The sequence below is a fragment of the Ovis aries genome, chromosome 19, assembly GCF_016772045.2.
Source record: "Ovis aries strain OAR_USU_Benz2616 breed Rambouillet chromosome 19, ARS-UI_Ramb_v3.0, whole genome shotgun sequence".
Classification (NCBI taxonomy): Eukaryota; Metazoa; Chordata; class Mammalia; order Artiodactyla; family Bovidae; genus Ovis; species Ovis aries.
In genome coordinates this window covers 53,352,178-53,375,482 of record NC_056072.1, presented here as the reverse complement: position 1 = coordinate 53,375,482, position 23,305 = coordinate 53,352,178, and the positions used below count along the sequence as shown (strand labels likewise).

General features: G+C 52.0%; 2 protein-coding genes across 8 annotated transcripts in view; one reads left to right on the top strand and one right to left on the bottom strand.

The window, feature by feature from the left end:
• FYCO1 (FYVE and coiled-coil domain autophagy adaptor 1) overlaps positions 1-23,305 on the bottom strand; it is a 158,907-nt gene that overhangs the window by 25,477 nt on the left and 110,125 nt on the right. For all 7 annotated transcript variants that reach the window (XM_060402602.1, XM_060402604.1, XM_060402603.1 and 4 more), the window contains 4 exons: positions 22,109-22,276; positions 19,468-19,617; positions 18,558-18,757; positions 15,484-15,628 (listed from right to left, as the gene is read on the bottom strand). In XM_060402602.1, the coding sequence (XP_060258585.1) occupies positions 15,484-15,628; positions 18,558-18,757; positions 19,468-19,617; positions 22,109-22,276 (663 nt within the window). The remainder of the gene's footprint in view (positions 1-15,483; positions 15,629-18,557; positions 18,758-19,467; positions 19,618-22,108; positions 22,277-23,305) is intronic.
• CXCR6 (C-X-C motif chemokine receptor 6) lies at positions 2,203-7,564 on the top strand. Its single transcript, XM_004018516.5, has 2 exons — positions 2,203-2,278; positions 5,695-7,564. The coding sequence occupies exon 2, from the start codon at positions 5,716-5,718 to the stop codon at positions 6,736-6,738; it is 1,023 nt and encodes a 340-aa protein (XP_004018565.1). The 5' UTR covers positions 2,203-2,278; positions 5,695-5,715; the 3' UTR covers positions 6,739-7,564.

Here is a 23,305-nt window from a genome sequence, read left to right as displayed (position 1 = left end):
CTGGACGAGGGGTCACAGTGGGGCGCTGTCCAGCTCAGTACCTGCAGCTGGAATCTACAGTATTCTCCTGTCACAAATCAGAACGCCTCAACCACTTGCTTCTTTAACTTCAATCCTGCCGATTGCCGGAGGAGCAGACTCCTGGCCGCTCAGGTTGTCTGAGGAAGGCATGGAGCCTAGAAAGCCTCCTGGCCTGTGTGTCCTGCTGACAGCCTTCTTCAGGGGGCCCCACCTGCCCCTCTGCCAGGCCAGGCCAGCAGTTAGGAGTGCTGCTCTGCCTGTTACCCGGGGCCTCCTGTGAACTGGAGAGGTCTCTGCTTTACAACTGCTCTGCCCAGTAGAGTACAGTACAGTACCACTGGCCTCATGCGGCCGCTTAAATTCATCAGAATTAAAACAAAACTCAAAGCTTGGCTCCATGGTTCCGGTGGCCACACTCCAAGTGCCTGATACCTACACTTGCCTGTTGGTCCCGCGGCCACAGGGCACGCCCAGCATCCCAGAAGGCTCTGCTGAACAGCTCGGGTCTAGAAGGAGAGGCTAAGCCACACGGTGGGCCACATTCACTGCGGGGCTTGGGCGCATCTTTTTACTTGACTTTCAAATTCTTACCAGTTTTTCTTTTGGTTTTGGCTTCCTTTTTGCTGAAAAACCAAGTGAAGAAGGGCGCTTCTGGTTTTGATGTCTGATTACTTGGTAAATATGCAGACCCACATCCCTGTCCTCACCACTGACCCGCCGCCTGCTGCCCTCTGGGTAGGCTGCTTTTCTGAGGGTCTTTCCACTCATCTTCCACAGGCCCCACCACCCACCACCGCCTGGCAGTTACTCCTCTCCCAGCAGCCACTGCCCCATCCCTGGTCCCAGAGCTGCAGCCGGAACCAGGGCTCTGGCTCCAGAGTGTCAGGCGTTCAGAGAAAGGGAAGGGGTCAAGAGTCTGACCCCAGGAGAGCCTGCGGTGGGCACAGCTGCCACGGCCCTTTTATTCTTCCCTGATTCTGCTCAGGAACTGTTTGCATGATCTGGGGGAAAACCCAAGACATATGATTGGGTATTCGCCGTCAAGAAGTTCACTTTTGTTTCAAAGACAAGCAACCGACACTCCAAATCGGAAGACAACAGAAATAAAATTCTGGCCCTCAAACTGGGGGGTTGGGGGGGGCTCTGACTTAGTTGTGAGTTTGAACTCTCCACTGGAGAATGCTTATGACAAGTAGAGTCTCGCTCTCTCTGAGATACACAGCTCTCCTCCCTCCCAGGCATGGGCACGGTCACAGAGGGCGCCGGGCTGCTTCTCCCCAGGGAGGACGTGCTGAGGGGGACAAGCACTGCCAAGCCAGTGTGTCTGACCAGGTTCAGGCCCTTCTGTCATCACCCCGTGAACTGGGCCTAAGTGACACGGTTGGCTTGTCGCTGGGAGGAACTCATCTCTCAAAGCTCAAAGACTCTAAAATGTGGGGCTGGCTCCCTGTGAAGGGATGTCTTGTTGAGAGAGACAGGTCCTTCAGGATTTGGTTCAGCCTGTTCACTGGTGACCCTAGCCGTGAGAAGCAGGGCGGTGAGCACCACCTGAGTGGAGTGGGTTTAGGAGGCAGGGTGACATCAGGCCCTCTGGCAGACCCATCTCTAGAAGCCATCTGGCCCACTGGCTTGGTGATGACAGACACCTGGCCTTGCATCCTGGCAATGGCAGTTACTGGCTGTGAGTCCATGAGGGTTGTTCTCTGGCTATGGTCCTCTGTATTCCCATCTATAAAATGGGATAATACCTACTTGCACGGTTGCTATAGGGATCAGGGCTGTCATGTATGTTGGAGGTGTACACACACAGAACCCAGGCCATAGCATCAACTTTGCACTGGTCCAGACCCAAACTGCTCCAAAGGAACATACGACTAGTGGATGAAATAATTTTAGGGTATAAATGCCACCATCTTCAGTGGACTACCAGTGCCAGACCTGCGCATGGCTTCCCTTTGGTTTACAAATTAAAACCCTCTCAGATCCTGGTAAAAGGGTAAGACCCCAGCCAGGATGTGGGGGTTGTGCAGCATCGGAGCCACTGCTTTGTCTCTCGGACTCCCAAATTACACGGGTGCGGGCTGGGTCATGTGGATTCTGACCTGCAAGATGGGGAAGGGCTGGGTCTCCTAACATCACCAACTGAGAACTCTTCACAATCACTCAACGGAAACCCGGACCACATCAGAGACAAAGGCAGACCTTCGTGCTGTGAGCAACCTCGTCTGGTTAACAAACTGAAAGAGCAGCTCTACCGGTGAGTCATTTATCTTTTCTTTATAGTTAAAAGAGGGGCTAACCCCACGTTTTGGGGGGGATTCTCAGAGTCCTGCTGCAGCGTGGTACAGTCAAGTGCCTGGGTTTTCCAGCTCAGCTGCTCTTGGCTCAAACTCCAACTCAGCCACTTGCTGCCAGAGGGCTAGAGTAGAGGACCGTGACTTAATCTGTTTCTGTAATACGACGCTGGTAACATGATGTGCCTACAGTGTGGGAGACCTGGGTTCAATCCCTGGGTCGGGAAGATCCTCTGGAGAAGGAAATGGCTACCCACCCCAGTACTCTTGCCTGGAGCATCCTGTGGACGGAGGGGCCTGGTAGGCTACAGTCCAGGGGGGTCACAAAGAGTCGGACACGACTGAGAGACTAAACTAAAAACTAAACACGCTGCTGATAGGAAAGGCAGAATCACACCTTCCCTAGGAGATAAGGAGACGCTAGCTACCCGTGTTTGTTCACTGACTAATCTCTTTCTCCCTTTTTTTTTCGTTTCTTTCCCATTTTATAGGACCGTTGTTATCTTAGCTCATGGTTTACTTTCTTTTCTCCATGTACATCAATACACAACTGTAATAGCTTTTGAAAATACAGAAAATTTTAAATGAGGAAGGGAAATAAGTCACTACTAATTCTACCAGTCAGGGGTGAACTGCTGATAAAATGTAATTTCTGTTTGTTTTAAGAAAATTTTTGTCCAAACCATAGAGCTTATAGTAGGTTCTTAAACAAGGCGCATAGAGCATGGAACAGGGGGGTTTAGAGTTCATGAATCCCTGCAATTGCAGGCATGTATGTACATCATCACTGAGGGAAACGATGTGCAGCTTTTAGGAGACTCTCAAAGCGGTTTCTGATCAAAGCACGTTGAGATCATCATCAACTTCACAAGCACTTTGTCCTCTATTTGCTGCAATAGTAACAGCCAAATAGTATTCTGCATATCTACTTTGTGCTTACATTGTTTTGAGCAATTTAAATGTATTTTTTGGGGGGGCAGAAATTGGGAGACTGCAATTGACATATACACACTCCTATATAGCTGTATAGCACAGGGAATTCTACTCAATACCCTGTAATGGCCTATATGGGGAAAGAATCTAGAAAAAAAGAGTAGACATTTGTATATGCATAACTAACTCACTTTGCTGTACAGCTGAATCTAACCCCACACAGTGAATCAACTATGCTCCAATAAAAACAATGTTTAACACACTGTATTTCCCAAAGTCAAGGGTGCTTCCTAAATGTTTCAATCATATTCTATTTTATGCCTAGATTATATTTTCTTTATTTATTATCACATATTTACTATTTCCAAAGTTGGATATATTATTATTTTTAACATTTTCACAAATCAACCTAGGACTTTGGTTAGAGAAAATAAAGAAATGAGTACTTTTAACATTTCTAGAAGAGAAAGTAATTTTTAATACTCCATCTGCACATAACTGTGCATTCCCAATCTGTTAATATACTGTCTAAACTTACCAACTGTTACAGATGAATTTGCATGGGTCCTCTGAGGCAACCGCAATGCCAGTGGAACGCATCTTTTACGGGGAAGAGTGAGTCAAGCGGTAACGGAGATGTGACGTTACTTTCAGTGACATGTTCTAAATGATAAATGTTTCTGCCCCATGTGAAGCAGTAACACAGACACATGATCGTTGGACCCAACTTAACCTACAGCCCAGGGACGGCGGGGCACAATGCCGCCGGGCTGGCCTTTCACTCTTAGAGCCAACGGTTTGTGGTCCAGGAGGAGGGACTTAGCACTAAGCAGTCCTAGCCCAAAGGCAAGGTCCTTTCTGCTGCTTTGACCCCATGAACAACCAAGGTGGCAGCACAAAGGTGGACATCCCTTCTGGTCAGGACCCAGCATGGGGGAAGTCGAGTCTCTGAGGCCAAAGGGGAAATCCTCTCTCTTGCACCCTCTTCTCTGGCCGGTTGATATTCTGCCTTTGCTGGACGAAGGCCTGTTCTTCTTAAAGCTCTCCTTGAGGTGCCAGTGGGTTATGGCACGAGTCACTGCAGGAGCCCCTGCGAGCTCAGTGTCTGCGGGTCACTGACCCGCAGGGGACTGACCTGACCCCCCAAGGCTGATGCTGCCAAAGCTGCCCCTGCTCCCGCACCAGACTACGTCACCCCTGGGGCTGGTCCGTGGTCCCCAGCGGGGTCCCAGGGCCCAGAGCAGGGTCCCAGGTGGTGATTATCTTGAAGGGCTAGGACCCCCAGGCAAGAAAGACAGCTATTTGGTCTCTGCTATAAGCAGCCCCACTGCAAGGCTGCCCATCGGCCCTGTTTGTGGCTGCCCATCCCCCTGACATCCCATTTCCATCAGCTCTTCTGTTTGTTAAAGGAGACCCCTCAGCCCTACATAGTTGGTTATAAAAGCAAGAGCAATGTTCCCTTCTCAGGTAATCTACTCTGAAGAGATTCCTAGAGATCAAAGAGGCCCTGAGGGTGAAATGTCATACACAGACAAGCAAGGGGAAGGCTGGGGTTGGGCGTGAGAACCACCCAGTTCCCTGGGCAGGAAGCCACTCAGCCAAAGCACTGGGCAGCCTGGCTGTTCCCCGACCTGTCTCCCCATCACAGGAAGATGAGGCAGGATGAACAGGCCACCTGGGGCAGAAAGGACCAAACTCCTCTTGCTTTCCAGGCCCATCAAGGTGGACCCCCCTCTAAGGGGGATATTGCCATAGCTTCACAATTCCAGGTCCAGGGGTCAACCTCACAAAACATGGGGCACAGGCTGGGTGGGTACCTGCTGTGAGGCCCAGGCAGATGAAGACAGCCTCCCCACTGAAGACCAGCGCAGTCCTTCCAAAAGGACACGGTCCCCATTTCACCATGTGATGACCTCTACTCCCAAGGCCATTCAGCACAGGATTTTCTGGAATGTGGGTGGGGTCCTGAGAGCTTTACCGCAAGTTAAACTGCTGAGCAGTTTCCTCTCAGAACAGGCTGTCCCCAGTATCCTGGGCTGTTACCCAGCAGAACAGTGGGGACGTTTAGAAGCTGACTATTTGCCCCCAACATGTGGGCAACAGGGCAGTGGGAAGACAGGAGGGGGCTTCCTAGGGGGCACTAGTGGTAAAGAGCCCGTCCGCTAATGCAGGAGACTTAAGAGATGCAGGTTCGATCCCCAGGTGGGGAAGATCCCCTGGAGAAGGAAATGGCAACCCACTCGAGTATTCTTGCCTAGAGAATCCCACGGACAGAGGAGCCTGGTGGGCTACAGTCCACAGGGTTGCAAAGTGTTGGACATGACTGAAGTGACTTAGCATACATACACGCACATTTGCCCCCTGAATGTGGGCAGTGGGACAGTGGGAGGACAGGAGGGGTCACCCTCAACCCAAATGGATGTAATTCCTGTGGTCTGTCTCCCAGGGGTCCAGCAGAACAGACGACATGGCTGAGTATAACTATGAAGACCTCGGGTTCTTCAACAGTTCCAACGACAGCAGCCAGGGGCACCAGGACTTCCTGCAGTTCAGCAAGTTCTTCCTGCCGTGCATGTACGTGGTGGTGTTCACCTGCGGCCTGGTGGGAAACTCCTTGGTGCTGGTCATCTACGTCTTCTACCAGAAGCTGAAGAGCCTGACGGATGTGTTCCTGATGAACCTGCCCCTGGCTGACCTGGTGTTCGTCTGCACTCTGCCCTTCTGGGCCTATGCAGGCATCCACGAGTGGGTCTTTGGCAGCGTCATGTGCAAAGCCCTGCTGGGCATCTACACGCTGAACTTCTACACGTCCATGCTCATCCTCACCTGCATCACCGTGGACCGCTTCGTCGCGGTGGTGCGGGCCACCAAGGCCTACAACCAGCAGGCCAAGCGCATGGCCTGGGGTAAGGCCATCTGCTCGTCCATCTGGGTGGTTTCCCTGCTGGTTTCCTTGCCGCAGATCATCTACGGCAATGTCCTTTACCACGACCGGCCCTTCTGCGGCTATCACGAGGAGATTTCCTCCATGGTGCTGGCCATCCAGATGACCCTGGGGTTCTTCCTGCCACTGCTTGCCATGGTCGTCTGCTACTCGGTCATCATCAAGACCCTGCTTCAGGCTCGAGGCTTCCGGAAGCACAAGTCTCTGAAGATCATCTTCCTTGTGGTGGCGGTGTTCCTGCTGACCCAGACGCCCTTCAACCTCGTGAAGCTCATCCGCAGCACGAGCTGGGAGTACCACACCATGACCAGCTTCCACTACGCCATCGCAGTGACAGAGGCCATTGCCTACCTGCGTGCCTGCCTTAATCCTGTGCTCTATGCCTTTGTTGGCCTCAAGTTTCGGAAGAATTTCTGGAAGCTCATGAAAGACGCAGGCTGCCTCCCTTACCTGGGTGTCTCAGGCCAACACACGTGTTCGGAGGACACTTCCAGGAGTGCTTCAGCCTCTCACAACGTGGAGGCCACCAGCATGTTCCACCTGTAGGGCTCGGGGAGGCTCCTGGATGTCACGGGAGCACAGCTGTGTCTTCTGGATGAGGCAGGCTTTGTGTATAGCGTGCACGTTCTCACAGAGAGGTTACCCAACGCCGCAGCTGGGGGGGCTGCTGCTTCTCAGGCATGAACAGATCTGCTTTTTCACAGCCTAGCCTAAGCTCAAAGGGGAGTCTGAAAGCTGCACGGGCTTTCCATCCTCCACCCCAACAATACTGATGCCAAGAAATGACATGTGATTCTCAAGACCCCAGGTTCTCCTTCACTGAGAATGGGACTGGGACAGAGCTGAAGAGGGGGGCATGGCTAACAAAGGTCTTGAAGGCAGGTAAGAGTCTGGGTTTCCAAGTTCTGAAAACTTTTCTGATGGCTGGTAAGCAGGGGACATTAGAGCAGCCATGAAAACCAATGCTGATCTTGGCGTCTTAGACCTTCATCACCAGGTGCTGACAGAAATGAGCTCAGGTTCTGTCACATCTTTGGGGTTTCGTTTTTATAGAGATAGATGGTTAATCCTGCTATCTTTGCTTGATCCTGGAAGGACTAGCACCGGGAAACATGAATGGGCCGAAGCAAAACAGGGTCGGCTGAAGATTCCAGTGGGCCACAGAAGGCTAGAAAAATGCGCAAAGCTGGGTGAAGACTGTCAGGAGTCTAAGCAGCACTTCTGAACGGGATCCTCAGTGGGTTTGCTCTTAAAATCTGAATTATTCAATGCGTCACATACAAATCATGTATAAATGTATATGTTATACACACACATGCATATCAAATAGCATATGATTTTTATGACTGAGAAATAAAACTTTTAAAACGTCTCCAAACTACTTTTACTCTCAGGCACATTCTACCTTAATGCGGTGTTCCTGAATAAAACAAAGGTGATCACTCGTGGGCTCAGAGCACAGGAAATAAGTTTACGACTATCAACTTTGAGGGCACTGCTCTATCGATACACCAATGGTAACAAGCCAGCTTCTTCACTGTGGCTTCTAACCTCCTGCCCAGTGCGAGAGGAGCCTCTGCAGTGCGGTCACGGGATGAGACAGAGTTTTAAATGTCAGCCACTTGTTTGTGTATGTTTATTGTACCCCAGCACCTGCTCAACAGGCTTAAAGTGGCCTTTTTGGCTCACGTGTTGCAAAACCACTCACTGAAACATGGAGAATACTTTGAGGACAGCTAGAGAGAGCCCTTGGGGAGGGGGTCAGAACAGGCTGAACAGTGAGGTTCTGAGGCCTGGGCAGACCTGAGTCACGGGCTGGTAAGACCAGCTGCATGCTGCTCCTTCACTTCAGTGGTGTCCGACTCCTTGCAACCCCATGGACCAGGGCCCACCAGGCTCCTCTGTCCATGGGAAGCTCCCGCAAGAATACTAGAGGGGGTTACTATGCCTTCCTCCGGGAGATCTTCCTGACCCAGGGATCGAACCTGTGTCTCCCGCATTGACGGGTAGATTCAATTCTTTACCACTGAGCCACTGGGTTAAGACCAGTTGGTAATGTCTTAGCCACTTCCACTTTGGAGCAGCGTGTTCTGTAACAGTGTCGCCTCTGAGGCCGGCATGCGGAGGGCTGGAGAGGACACACACCAAACACTTAGCACCCTTTGCATTTGTGGGAGGAGGGGCCCCCAAACGGTGGCAGTGCATTGGTGAGGCGTGGGAGGGGGGCTTCCTGCCTTGCAGAGGTGCAGGGCATGGCCCAGCTGTGTAAAGGCTTGGCCTACAGCGCCCACAGGGCCCCACCAACTGTTTCATAAACACGCTAAATGCACCCATGGGGAGACCTGCTTTACAGAGAGGGCAGGAGAGCAGAGAGCTCTGCTCAGGCCACAGAGGCCATCTAGTACTCTAAACACCACAAGCTGACCTTTTCACTGTGACAAGGCTGAACTGACCTTTAACCTGTTTATGTTGGTTTCAGAGAGGTGAGGGTTGGTCACCCTCCTCTGTGCAGTCACCTTAATGCCGAGCACTTATGCTAGAGAGGCCACAAGCCCCTGGCCTCCCCAGTAATAACCCAGAACAAGAGGCAGAGCCCCTAACTGGGAAGGAATGGGTGAAGTGTCTGGCCCAGTTTAGGTCCTCTGACCACACAGAGGAAAGTAGTGTGGTGTGAGGGGAAAGGCAGGGCTCTGGGGTGACTCAGATCCTGCTTCAAGGACAGCTTCATGTCTGTGCACCCCAGGACAAGGCAGGCGCCCCCCCATCCCTGCCCAAGCCTGTTTCACCAACTGTACCCCTGGCTGATGACGCCCTCTGTCCAGGAGCGCTGGGAGGCGGTGACCACGTGCTCGGAGCTGTGCTGGGGGCGGCCGCTCAGGCAACGGAGGGGCAGCTGCTGGGACCGCTGGGTCCTCCCCTCCCGAGTGCCGGCCTGGCTGAGTCAAACGAGATGAGTTGCCTCAGGCCACATGCCACGCCAGGCCTGTTATGTGCCCTCTGTCCAGGCTCCCCACAAAAAGGTTCTGCACTGGCCCTTCCACAGCTGAGGAATATCTGCCTGCCTGTCCTGAGGAAAAGCATGGCTGCTCCATCTTTTCCTGCTTCTCTGCCTCCCCTGCTTGGGCCCACACTCTGGCCTTACCTGCTGCCCTTGGGAGCAGAGATCATTTCCCCAACCCCCTCCTGGGCGCACGCCACTCCGGGCAGCAGACCCTGGCACAACCCACGGAGCTTCCTGAGGGTTTTCACTCTGCACTTCACTCGTCCACAGGACAGCCCTGTGGAGCACAGGCTCCCTGTCTCAGAGCCACCCTTCCCCTCCCTGTAGCACTTGCCTCTACTCACACCCACTGCTTGACCTAAGGGGCCTGGGGTGCAACTGGAGGAGGTCGGGTGGGCTGTGGCTGCCTTGGGTGAGGCCTCAGGGTCTCCCCCTCCACTGAGTTCCCTGCACTTGCAGCCCAGGGGCAGGGCCATGCTATCCGAGATGTGGAGAACACAGGCTGACCCTGATTCCAGGGGCTACTTGGAGCCTGAAGCCCGGGATTCTCAGCATCCTGCAATGAGAAATGATGCTGCGGGACAGAAAAAACAGAAGCTGCCTGTCCTGGAGGGGCAGAAGCGGAGCGGAGAGCACCGAGGACGGGGCGCTGGCTCTCCTTGTCCTCTGGGGGCAGCGCCCCTTCTGCGCATCACTCCTTCGTGGCCCACGGTACCCAATGCCCTTTGTTAGGACGTTTGGTACTACCCCATTTTCCAGATGAGGAAACAAGTTCAGAGAGATAACTACCTCACAAAGCACACACAGCAGGGTTAAAACCCTGGTGAAAAATCTCTTTTCTTCCCTCAAATGTTGGCTAAGATGGACCAGGGAACCTGACAACTCTGTACTCATCTAAAGGCAGAGATGCTAGGCTAACCCAAGTGCAGCAAGGCTTTTTGGAAAAGGTCAGCTTTCATTCCAATCCCAAAGAAGGTCAATGCCAAAGATGTTCAAACTACCACACAACTGCACTCATTTCACATACTAGCAAGGTCATGCTCAAAATCCTTCAAGCTAGGCTTCAACAATATGTGAACTGAGAACTTCCAGATGTATGAGTTAGATTTAGAAAAGGCAGAAGAACCAGAGATCAAATTGCCAACATCCGTGGGATCATCAAAAGAGCAAGAGAGTTCCAGAAAAACATCTACTTCTGCTTCACTGACTACACTAAAGCCTCTGACTGTGTGGATGAAAACAAACGGTGGAAAATTCTTAAAGAGATGAGAATACCACACCACTTTACTTGCCTCCTGAGAAAACTGTATGGAGGTCAAGAAGCAACAGCTAGAACCGGACATGGAAATGACTGATTCAAATTGGGAAAGGAGTACATCAAGGCTGTATATTGTCACTCTGCTTATTTAACTTCTATGCAGAGTACATCATGGGAAATACTGGGCTGGATGAAGCACAAGCTTGAACTGAAATTGCCGGGAGAAATATCAATAACCTCAGATATGCAGATGACACCACCCTAATGCCAAAAAAGTGAAGAGGAACTAAAGAGCCTCTTGATGAAAGTGAAAGAGGAGAGTGAAAAAGCTGGCTTAAAACTCCACATTCAGAAAATGAAGATCATGGCATCCAGTCCCATCACTTCCTGGCAAATAGATGGGGAAAAAATGGAAACAGTGACAGACCTTATTTTCTTGGGCTCCAAAAACACTGCAGATGGTAACTGCAGCCATGAAGTTAAAAGACACTTGCTCCTTGGAAAAAAAGCTATGACAAACCTAGATAGTGTATTAAAAGGCAGAGACATTACTTTGCCAACAAAGGTCCACATAGTCAAAGCTCTGGTTTTTCTGGTAGTCATGTATGGATGAGGAAGTGGGACCATAAAGAAGGCAGAGCTCCAGAGATTTGATGCTTCTGAAATGCGGTGCTGAGAAGACTCTTAAAGTCCCCTGGACAGCAAGGAGATCCAACCAGTCCATCCTAAAGGAAATCAACCCTGAAAATTCATTGGAAGGGCAGATGCTAAAGCTAAAGCTCCAACACTTTGGCCCCTTGATGTGAAGAGACCCTGATTCTGGGTAAGACTGAGGGCAGGAGGAGAAAGGGGCAACAGAGGATGAGATAGTGGGTTAGCATCACCCACTCAACGGATATGAGCGTGAGCAAACTCCGGGAGCCAGTGAAGGACGGGGAGGCTTGGCGTGCTACAGGCCATGGCGTCAAACACGACCGAGTGAATGAACAACAACAAAAGGCGGTTTTCTAACCTTGACCATGTTCACCATTTTCTGTTCTCGTTTTGCTTGAAATGCCAGGCACTGGATCTCCTGGTTGGTGATAAACCCACAACAGTTCCCCGAAACACTGACCACAGAGCCCCCGTTCTGAAGTAGGTGCTGGCTAAGATACTCTGTGGGTTGGTGCAGTCTCTATAGCGTTTGAGCTCAGTAATCCTGGGCATCAGGCAGGATGTTCCTTGGTGAAGACACCTGAGCTACAGGGTGCAGCAAACCAGGGCCCATGCAGGAGACACCACAGCATGATCCTTGACCTCACAGCTCAGGGAAAACATCGCAAAAACAAGGCACCTCTGTGGAAGGCTTCCCACACGGTACCCGGCTGACCCTTTTAACACCGTGGGAGTGGGTGCGGCTCCAGCTTGTATGTGCCAGGAAGGAAGCTGAGTTCAGGGGCTGCGGTGAACCTAGGGGCGGCAAACCAGGACCTGACCAGGAGCATCTGACTCTTGAGCTCAAGCTCTTCACGGACATAGTTTGCTCAAGAAGGGGAGGTAGGCCTGGGGGAGGCCAAGGACTTGAGGCCTGCCCTGCTGTGGGCGAAGGAGCTCTCTTTTCTTCTCAGCCTGCTTCAGGCCTGAGAACAGCTGGGCCTCTCTCAGGCAGATGGCTGAAGGTGGGCCTGGATGACTGTGGGGAGGGGTATGCATGTCCACGGGGTCTGGAGAATGTCACCTTCCCACCTGGTGAGGCCTGTGCCCCGGGGCCACGTGCCGGGGCCGCTCGGAGGCTGCTGAAGGGTCAGCGGCATCCTGCCAGCTCTCCCTGAGCTCCTGGGTTCTGGGGCCTCTTCCCGTCCTGTCACAGCCAGGGGGCAGGGGAGACAATCGTGTTTGTCCTGAGGACACGTGTGTGGAGCGGGGAGTGGACGAAGGGTATGGAAGGAGGGCAGCTCTTTGATGGGAAGATGGGGAAACGGGGCCAGGAGAAGGCGGCAGTACGCTGCAAAATGCATCTCATGCCTGTGACTAGAGGGAGGGGTTCTGGGTACAAAGCTTGGTTCTGATGCTTGCAACCCCGTGACCTGGAGCGAGTTACCTAGCCTCCTGAGCTTCAGTGCCTCGATACAAGAAACAGGGACCATAACCTCTACTCTGTGGAGGGCTGGGCGGGACCAAGTGAGGGCGCGCAGACACAGATCCGGAGGGAAAGAGCTCCAACAAGGGCTTTCAGCAACACGACCTCCAAGCAGCCTCTGTTCTCCGGATTAGAACTTTTGTAGCGTTAACCCCTCCTGGACCACTTCTTACTTTGGACTCTTTCTCTAAATCTCTTGGCAAGGACGTGTACACACACCCAGGCTCTGTACCACCCCTCTCCCCACCGCCACTTTCTCAGACTCCTGGTGGTTTTAAGCCTAAGAAAAAGCTGCAGGAGACACGGGTGTCTGCCTCCAGTTAATGTGCAAGCAAGGTGTGAGACGGGGCAGGCCCTGAACTGACTCGGAGGGATTACCCTTCGCCCAAACAGACTAGGCACGGGACTGCAGATCCATCCATTAGCCCCGAATCTGCCTTGGAGGCCGAGGCCAGCATGCTGGCAGTTTCCTTTCCCTGGAACGCTTCCTGATTTCCCACGACCGAAACACACACGTTTGTCAGTGGTCAGAAGACCTTCTGCTTTTGCTCCTACTAGGAAAGGGGAAGGTGAGGGGTGAAGTGATGGGGGAGCTAAGGGGGTACTTTCTCATGCACCTGAGAGCCCAGGGCCATTTCCAAGGCCCTGAGGTTCTGGTCTGGCTCACCTGACCCCTGACCCAGCTGGCCAGTAGTCAAGGCACAGTCAGCGAAGAGTTGCCAGGTGACAAAGGAAAAGGGTGGCTTAGTGCAAATCCATGGGGGTCAGGGGGGACACTGCATGCTCACGCAGTCAGGCAAGGCTTCAAGGTGGGGCTTTCAGAAGGAAAAGTAAAGGCCCACGGTCACAGTGAACACCTTCACTTGGGTGATGGGGTTGGCTGTATCCTTGACGCGAGTTCACTCACCCTCAAGCATGAGCATAACTGAGTATAGGGACACATGCTGGAGCCTAAAATCTCCTGAGCTGAGAACCTCCCAAGATTGAGTGCATCTCCTCCCATGCAGCAGAAACCCCAGACGATAAATCTGACAGATTGGTGCCAGCCCTCCTCTGAATTCTGGGTATGAAGAGAGGAACAGAGATCTCAATGTGAGTGGGCAAAAGCTCGCAAAGCTCCCCGCCTGGATGGAGAGTGGGCCATGGACTGTCTGCACACGGGGGCCCTGTCAATTCTCCCCTGAGCTTCTGAGCAGGCAGCGCTTTGCACGAGAAACTGCATTTCAGCCGGACGCCGGGGCTGAGAAATACCAAGTGAGGCTGCCACGGAGGGGAACTTGACCTTTGCCGTGCGTCCCCTGACTTAAACTCTTGACACTTTAGTACGGTGGCACTTGATGCAGTTATTTCATTTATTTAGAAATTAGCCCTTGCACAACTCTCCTCGCAAGCTTTGTTGGAAAACAGCTGGCCCAGAAAAATTGAGGAGGCCAGTGGAGAGCTGGTGCTGAAGGATGCACGGCCCTGTGCCGGATGCCGTCCATCTACAGCAGTGGAATGTTTGGAGGGTCTGGGTCACCGTGATGGGACAGGGCCCAGGCTGGTTGGGGGAAAGTCCCTTGGTTCCAGAGTGCTGGGTAACAGACTTGTCTATATTTTTTTATTGCTTTTAAAACTCTGGGGCTCGAAGAGGCCTTAGCTGAAGCCAGAGGAACTTCTGAGAGAAACCGCTTGAGAGAACTGAAATTAATCTGAGCTTCCTTTCTTGTGGCAGCACCACCAGGCCTGATGAGTGGTTCTATGACGTGGTTTTTAAAGAGCAGTGTGATGCTCTGAGCACAGCTGAGGCAGCCCAGGAAGGGCCGCTCTTCTGAATCATCCAGCAGAAGTCATCCCGGATTTCTGCTGCACGCGAGCACATGCACCTCAGTCCCCCTGCTGACGTCCTACCCCCAGCGCCTCAGAACGGGGCTGCTTTTGGAGATAAGACGATTAAAAGTGACAAGTCGCTCAGTCGTGTCCGACTCCTTGTGACCCCATGGGATTCTCCAGGCAAGAATACTGGAGTGGGTTGCCATTTCCTCCTCCAGGGGATCTTCCCAACCCAGGGGTCAAACCCAGGTCTCCCACATTGAAGGTGGATTCTTTACCAGCTGAGCCACCAGGGAAGCCCAAGACCATTAAAGAAGTTAGCTAAAATGAGGCCAATAAGGTGGGCCCTAATCCAGTCTGACTGGTGTCCTTATAACAAAGGAAGATTAGGAGCCAGAGAGACAAGGGTGCACACGCCCAGGGTTGGGGCTGACCACACGCAGAGATAGGAAGAGAGCGGCCGTCTGCAAGCCAAGGGGAGGCCTCAGGGAAAGTAAACCCGCCAGCACCTTGGCCTTGGACTTCTGGAACCTGACAAATGAGACTTCTGTTGTTGAAGTCATCTGGTGTATAGCATCTGTCATGGCGGCCTATGTGGATTAATATAGTTGCCCAAGACAAAAAAGGCTTCATGGAGTTGCTGAAATCAGGAAGACTGCTGACAGAAACACCCAGAAACTCTCTGACAAGGCTCCACGCTGACCACTCCCCAAGTCCTGGTGCTGTTCAAGGACCACTGCCCTGAGCACTGTGCTCAGGCACCTTCCCTTAATGAAAGACAGGCGATCCTGCTTCTGAGCTTTCCTAATCCTCTGATGAGACAGCACAAGGCCAGGGGCTTCCCTGGTGGTCCAGTGGCTAAGACTCAGGCTCCATTACAGGGGGCCTGGCTTCAATCCCTGGTCAGGGAACCAGATCTCACACGCAACTGAGAGTTCGCATGCCACAACTAAAGATCCTGCACGCTGCAACGAAGACTGAAGATCCTGAGCGCAGCAACTAAGACCCTCTGCACCCAAATGCGCATTTTTTAAAAAAGAAAGAAGGCGCAATACCAGGCGCTTAATGAGAACTTGGGAAATGGAGGTGATGTCTACTCACTGTTCGGCCACATTTGGGTCAAGAGAATCAGTCTCAGTGGGTGTTTCAGGCAAGGAGGGGCCGGACTCCTGTATCTGGCACAACTCCTCGTCTGTGATGATGTCAAACACGGCGTCATCCGGCGGCCGGCAGTCTGTGTTTGCACCTGGGGCACAGATGCAAGCAGGGAGAGAGGAGAGGCGCATGGTCATGCACGGGACGGGGAGGGAGCGCAGCTCCGTGGACGAACCAGGAGCACGCACCCTGCAGTGCTCACTCAACAGACAGCGACTCTGTCCGGATGGAGACAAACGGCTGTTGGGATGTTTCAGAAAAGCAGATGAGGGGACTGCAGGTGAAACAAAGTATTTTCTCTGAAGTCCCTTAGGCAGGGGCATGGAGGACTTTTAAGCTCTAACATGTTCTCTGAGGCCCCTTACTTAGAAGGAAAACACTTATCAAAACCTTATCAGGAAAGAACCTAACTAAAAGATAAACATACTTCCCTGCTGCTGAATCCTTGCTCCAGCAGACACACACCTCATGCATGCCTCTTTGAGAGCAGGATTCTGTGTGACCTGCGTTTCCATCTCAGTCCACTAGGGGGTGGAAAGGAACTGCCCACCACCCCCCAACCCAACCCCACCAACCCCACCCAACCCCACCAACCCTTGAAGCTTGACAGAATTGTACCCAACCCTGCAGAGCACTGGGTGGGAAGGACACTGTGTGGATGCTGCTGTTCTGGTCATCCCCACCCCGCCAACAAGCACCCTCCTGCATGTGATGGAAGCTGTGATGGCAGGCCTGAGGTGAGAGAAGAAAAGGCAAGCAAGACAGAAAGAAAGACAGGCAGGGGAGGAGGCAGGAAATATCAGAAATCAAAACAAGCAACCTCAGCACGCTGGCACCATGCCACCCTGTGTTGTCACTGAAACACCCAGAATGAGCCAGGCGCGGGAAAGAGTCCTGGGCTGCTCAGCGAGAAGGGTTCATGTGGGCTGCAATTTCCCAGCGGGCCCTGCCTCACAGCACCTGGACAGGCTGGGCTTTAGGAGGGACGTTCTCCCTTGGGCCTGAAGTCTGTATAATGGAGGGCGGCTTGAGGCACAGGCTGGAAAGGGGGGACTGGGACTGGCTTTTTTCCATAGGCCCAGCCACATTCCTGAACCCGCCTTTTGAGGCTGGCAGGAGGAAGGGGGAAAGAAGAGGAAGGAAGGGAAAATGAGCAACAGGGACCCAAAATGATGCCCGCCAGGAGAAACCAAAGGAGCCCTAAATTGAGTGCTCTGCCACATGCAGACTGGAAGACTCAACTCTGTTACTCTGGCAATTCTCCCCAGACCGCTGCAGAGACTCAATGCAATCCCAACCAAATGTCACCAGGATGTTTTTGTAGAAATTGACTAGTTAATTCTAACATTTATATGGAAAAGCATACGACCCAGAATAGCCAAACTTTAATAAAGAAGAAAATTGGAGGACTCACTCTGCCTGATTTGAAGACTTATAAAATTACGGCAATCGTAACAGTGTGGTATTGGTGAAAGAAAAGGCACGTTGGTAAATGGAGTGGAACAGAAAGTCCAGATACTGAATCATATATAAAGGCAACTGATTTTTGAGAAAAGCACAAAAGCAATTTTATGGGAACAGACCTTTCAACCAATGGTGTTGGAATAACTGGACAACCATATACAAAAAACGAATCTTTGGGCAAAGCTTGCATCATATAAAATTAACTCAAAATGAACCATAGACCTAAACATGAATCTAAAACTATAAAACTTTTAGGAGAAAACAAAAGAAGACCTTTGAGTTCTTGAGTTAAACAAAGAGAGGGATGATATTAAAAGAATAGGAAAAAATTGACCCATAAGGGGAAAAAAACTGATAGACTGGACTTTATCCAAATTATATTCATCAAAAGAAAATTAAAAAAGACAGGATATAGGTTGGGAAAAAACATTTGTAAAACACATATATGATAAATAAATCATACTCAGGATATATAAAGGGCTTTCAAAATTCAGTAACTTTTAAATAACACACTGCTGCTAAGTCGCTTCAGTCGTGTCCGACTCTGTGTGACCCCATAGATGGCAGCCCACCAGGCTCCTCCGTCCCTGGGATTCTCCAGGCAAGAACACTGGAGTGGGTTGCCATTTCCTTCTCCAATGCATGAAAGTGAAAAGTGAAAGTAAAGTCACTCAGTCGTGCCTGACTTGTAGCGACCCCATAGACTGCAGCCTATCAGGCTCCTCTGTCCATGGGATTTTCCAGGCAAGAGTACTGGAGTGGGGTCGCCATTGCCTTCTCCAAAATAACACACTAACGCTGTGCAAAGTACACTTCGCCATCCTTGAGCAGTTGTTTGTATCTAGTATAAATAATGGAGCTGGCCAACCTCCTTGATGATCCATTTAAACAAAAGAGGAGCTAACAGTGTCTCTGAAGGCTGGCTGGCCTGGATCCAGACTGAGGCCAAGGAGGGCAGGGCTCTGGCTGCAGGAGGCAGTGGTGTCTGAGCACAGATGGTGCTCACTGCCACCCGAGTCACTGCAGTTCTGCCCGCCTTGTGCTCTACACCACAGTCCAGTCCTGAGCGGGCGGCCTGGGCTGGGGTCTGTGAGGCTGTGCTTGGAGCAGAAGCAGCAGGGACCAAATCCCGCTTCCTTTTACTGAGCTGCGTGGGAGGAGGTGAAGGGCAATGGGCCCTTCTCGGTCACTGAGTGAGAACACGAGCTACTGGGAAGACAGAGAAGGATGCGCTCATTTCCAGATTCAACGCCTGGCCTTCTGTTATCCTGGGACAGAAGTTCGGGGCTAAGCCTGGGAGACAGCATTTTCTAAAGCGTGGGGTGGCGTTCCACCAGTGGTACATGAGTTAAGAGGCAACAGACCTCAATGTTAAATAATAATGCTGAATCATATCAGGAGAAAGTTATTCCCTTTTCAATTCAGTTTCCATCCTAATTACATCAAAAAGAAAGTTTCAGTGCCTCACTTTGGAAGTACTGAACTAGGTGTGGCTCAGCTAAGCAGCCACAGCGGGGAGGGTGGCCCCGGAGAACAGAGGCAGTGGGGGAGCTGACCTTGGCCTCCGGCGGCCTGGGCTGGGGACCGCGTGGGGCTGGGCTCCTCCTGGCTGGTGCCTGAGCTGCTGCTGCTGGGAGACCCGGGGCTCTCGCTCAGCTTCCGGAAGCAGGCCCGGCAGCAGCGCTCCTTCCTGCCGCTGTGCTTGCTCACGGCGTAGTTGTTGCAGCAGTAGTAACAGAAGATGCGGCCGCACACCCTGCGGACGACACGGGCTGTGAGGACGCTGCACAGGGGCCGCGGCGCCCTGCCCCGTGCCCGAACTGGGCTCTGGACGCCGCACGGTTCATCACACCCAACTCTGCCCGCTCTGGACCGTGGCCTCAAGGCCCATTTCCTAAGACTCCAAGAAAGCCGCCTGGGTGACGCCTGATGGGAGGAAGTTTTACTTCCTAGGGTCCTAGCAGGCAGGCCGAGCCCCCTTCCCTGACACTACGATGCAGCTGGGCATCCCACGCCTAGGGGCTGGGCTCTAAAACCAAAGATGATTCTCCACACCCCCGTCCCAACTTGAAATTCATTCCTGCCTGCCCACCTTTGGGTCCTGGGGGCAGGGAGGTCTTTGCTTCCTCTGGTAAAGCATCGGCCTCTGCTCTCTCCGTGGTCCGTCTCCCCTCTGATCCCCACAGGCCAAGCGAGCACCGAGATTTGGGTCTCTGGGTGCCCCACATCCCTGGGGGTCCCCTTACTTCTGCCCACATGCCCTATATTCAACTCTCTTCCCTTTCGGGGATCCTTGAGTGTCCTGCTGGGACCCTGCCTAACACCCCCTCCTCAACTGGTTCCCTCAAAACTAAAAGACAACATGCTCTTCCTAGACAAGTGGCCGCCATGCCAACGCCTGCCCTAACTCCCCATCCGGAGCCCTCTGCCCTGGCTCTGGGCCCTTCCCGCAAGCCGCCCGCTGACCTGCAGTGGTGCCTCCGCACCATCCAGCTGAACTCCCGCTTGCAGTCGAGGCAGTGGTTCACCTCCGTGTCCCCGGGCCATCTCTCCTCAGCACTGAGCTTCTGCTGGAATTCCAGGGCATCTGACTTCTGCCAGAGAGCATCCTTGTCCCTGGGACAGAGCCACATGAGAAAAACAGAAGAAAGCGTCCATGAAAATGACAGAACTACTTCTGGATTCACTTCAAAAGACTCCTTCTGAATTTTGCAAGACAGGAGGGGGATTCACTTTTATTGATACCGAGGTCATCTGTCACCCAGAGCAGACCCAGACTCAGCAGAAGTCCCCCAATGTGTGGGTCCTGATCTGACACCACACATGTGAAGGTATTGGGGTCCATAAAAGGCTCTGGCAACTGCAAAGGCCTGCTAGCACTAACAAGGGCCACCAGCTGCCCAGGGGTCTAAATGGCAGTGTACACGGCCACTGGGAGGTTAGGCTGCCAGGTGCTGCCACACTTAACAAACAGCCAGTGTGCTGTGAGCCAAATAACCAGGAATGTACGCCCACCCAAATCTTCAGGATGTTTGGGATCCTTCTTGGTTTTATGGTTTAAGTAATAATTAATGGCCCTGGCAACATGTGAGCCACTGATGACTGAGAGCCACACCAGAGCCACCCAGGCCCTGAGAGAAGCTGGCACTCTCGTCAGTCAGGGACTCAAGTCAACCAAAGACTGTTCCCCTGAAATATAAACCAGAACATGGACTTTTCAGGAATGCCTGACATTGTCAGGAAGCAGAAAGACCCATTCTTGCAACCAGCATCATTCTCCCACCTGGGCCATGGCTTGTTCTGTCCAGCCCCGGGAGGCCAGGTGCCCAGACCCTGGGAATGTGGCAACTGTGTCAGGACCTGGGCTCTTCCAACACAAACTTCTGGAAGGGTCACAAATGCTGAGTCCCTAGTCTGCAAACTGATGGCACGTGGGCAGAGTTTTCAAGCTTCCAAATTAGCCAAAATTTATTATTGCCAATTTGCAATCCCAAATGAATTAGTACGTTTAGGTATTGCTTATACGTGGCTGCTGACACTGTAAAGAAAGGGCTAACCAGATCTTATCTGGTTCTTCAAAGAAAGACCCAAAACTATAAACCAATTTTATGGAGTTTTTTGGACAAAACTTTGAGTCTGAGCCAGTGTCTAGTGGAGCAGGGGTTCTCAACTCTTGCTCACTGATACCTGGACCCCACTCCCAGGCATTCCACTCTGGCTGGTCTGGGTGGGGTCCAGACCTGAGTGTCACTTTAGTTATTAGCTCCCCTAGTGACTCCAATTTGCATCAGGGTTGGGAACCAGTGCTCTAGTTATAACTATCAATTAATAGGCTACACAGAAGATGGAAAAACATGTTAGATGACACTACAGAGACGTAATCAGCAAAGCCCAGGTTACAGGAAACTCTACCAGATAAATGGCCTGCTTTCTTTAAAAGTAAACTGCAAAGGAAAAGAGAGATGGTGGGGAAACCATGCCTAAGTAAGAGAGATCCAAGAAACGTACCACCATGCAACATACAGATCTAATTTAGATTCTGTCTAGAAAAAATCATAAAGCAATTGGAAAAATCTCAAAATGACTAGATACTTGATGACACTGGGAATCAGTAAATTTTTAAGCATAGTAATGATATTGTGGTTGTTTAAAATAAACAGTCCCAGTGTTAGGAAGGCACGTACCAAAATACTTGTGGATGAAATGACAGGAAATTTGGGATTTGCTTCAAAACAGTCTGAGGAGGTGGGAGAAATGGGTAGGACTCCAGGAAACACACGACTTGGTCATGAGCATAATGTTGAGGCTGGGTGACAGGTACAGAGGGGTACATTCTGCTATCTGCTTTCGTATTTTTGAAAACTTCTGGGACTTCCCTGGAGGTCTAGTGGTTAAGACTCCGGGTTTCCACTGCAGGGGCCACAGGTTCGATCTCTGGTCAGGGAATTAAGATCCCACAAGCCACAGGGCGCATCCAAAAAAGAAAGAAGATTCCCATACAGAAAGCTTTACAAGTTTTTTGGAATGACTTGCCAGCAAAACTCAGACCGATTTCACATAAAAGTCCAGATTTCTACCTTCTCTGAAGAAGTGAGGGGCCCTGGCAGCAGCAGCGCAGCCATGCCCTCTGGTTCTCAGAGCCCCTCCAGGCGGGCTCACACATTCCCATCGCTGCCTGCTACCTGAGTGACTGAGCACACAGCTGCTGCCTGAGGCTGGAGTCTGGGGCCCCAGGAGCTGGGGAGAGTCGGATGGAGGAGAAGGAGAAAAGGACTCAGGAGAGCGGGGCAAGGGAGTGGAGAAGGCCCGGAGGATCTTAGACGTCTCTGACTGCCGCTCTGTGGCTGAGCACACGGAGAGTCTGAAAGCAACGCAGCAACACAAAACCAGAAACCAGGCGCACACTAGTGGGGACAATGGGGTCCTGTCTTTTACGGCTGCCGAGGGCCTGAGTAGGCCCTGTTCACGTGCGTGTGCCCTTACAACAGGACACAAGCAGACAGGGGCCCGCTTCCCTGCAACGGCCCCTTCAAGAAGAGTCACACTTCTTTCAAGAAAAGCCAAGCTCAGGGGAAGCCCCCGGCCCCTGGCCTGTCCCGACACTCACCTGAGCAGCTCTATCAGCCGCTCCTCCAGGTACTTCTTGGTTCTGTTCAGGTCATCCAGGTCAGCGAGCATCTTCTGGTCGTTCTTCTCCCTGTCTGCCGCCTCCTGGCAGAGTCTGCTGTAATATTCCTGGGCCTTTGTGGTGGCTCTTTCAAGTTCCTTCTGGGTCCTGGTGGAGGAGTGGTAAGTAGTCCCGATCACCCACTATTTCCAGCATCCCCCTTCCCCTGGGCTACCCCCAGCCTCTAATAAGCAGTCCCGCTGCCCTACCAGCCTTTGTCTTGGGGGAGCCCCTTGGCACTGTTCCACTCACAGGGTGTATATTCAAACCTTAAGCCTTCAAACCTCCTCTCACACACCCAAACTCTTCACACACTGCTACCCCCCACGACAAATACAAGGGACATTCGGGAGAGGAGGTTGACCTCAGGTCACTAGGAGCACCCCAGGTGGGTCAAACTCCGTACCACTTTTCTTGGGAGAAAACTGAGGTTGTGAAAGGAGCCCAATGGGTGAGGTGCATGGGTTAGTGACGGGGGGTGGATATGCAGAGGAAAAAGGAGTCAGAACAGGAAGAACTGAGGCGCAGCTTCCTGGAGGTGACCAGGCAGAGGAGCATCTGTCCCCCACATTTCTCTGGGACTCTACACATGGGGTGTGGCACTGGGCACAGAGCAGGCACTAACTCTGCATGGCCAGGAGTTCAACCTGAGGCCTCGAGGCCTACAGAATCCTGCTCTGGGTACTGCAGAGTCTCAGGCTATGAGAGGGGCTGGCTGAACCAGAGTCTGCCCATCCTTGCCCACTTCTCATTCAGCTCACTAGTCCCCTAAGGCAGTGGCTTTCCAAGGATGGTTTATGAACTAAGGTATTCACAAAACCTCCATAAAACTAGAGGACTGCGCCTGACTAATCAATCTGGATCTATTCCAGCCTTGCCATGTCCAGGAAAAAGTTGTCAGCAGGCGGTTTACGAGACACTGTCCACCGAAGTGATCTTGGGGACACACAGATATACACACAGTTATAGCATTAAAGAAAAAAATACCACCAACTTAGGAGGTTCTGTTTAAGTTGTCACATGAACATGACCTGGCTAAGGGCAGCCAGAGTACTACAGCAATTGAACTCTGAAAGGAGAGTCAGATGAGGAGACACACATTCAGGCTACTACGCATCCAGTGTGGTCTAGATCTCC

Coding starts and splice junctions, on each gene's coding strand:
- CXCR6 (XM_004018516.5), top strand. CDS start 5,716: ATGGCTGAGTATAACTATGAAGACCTCGGGTTCTTCAACAGTTCCAAC.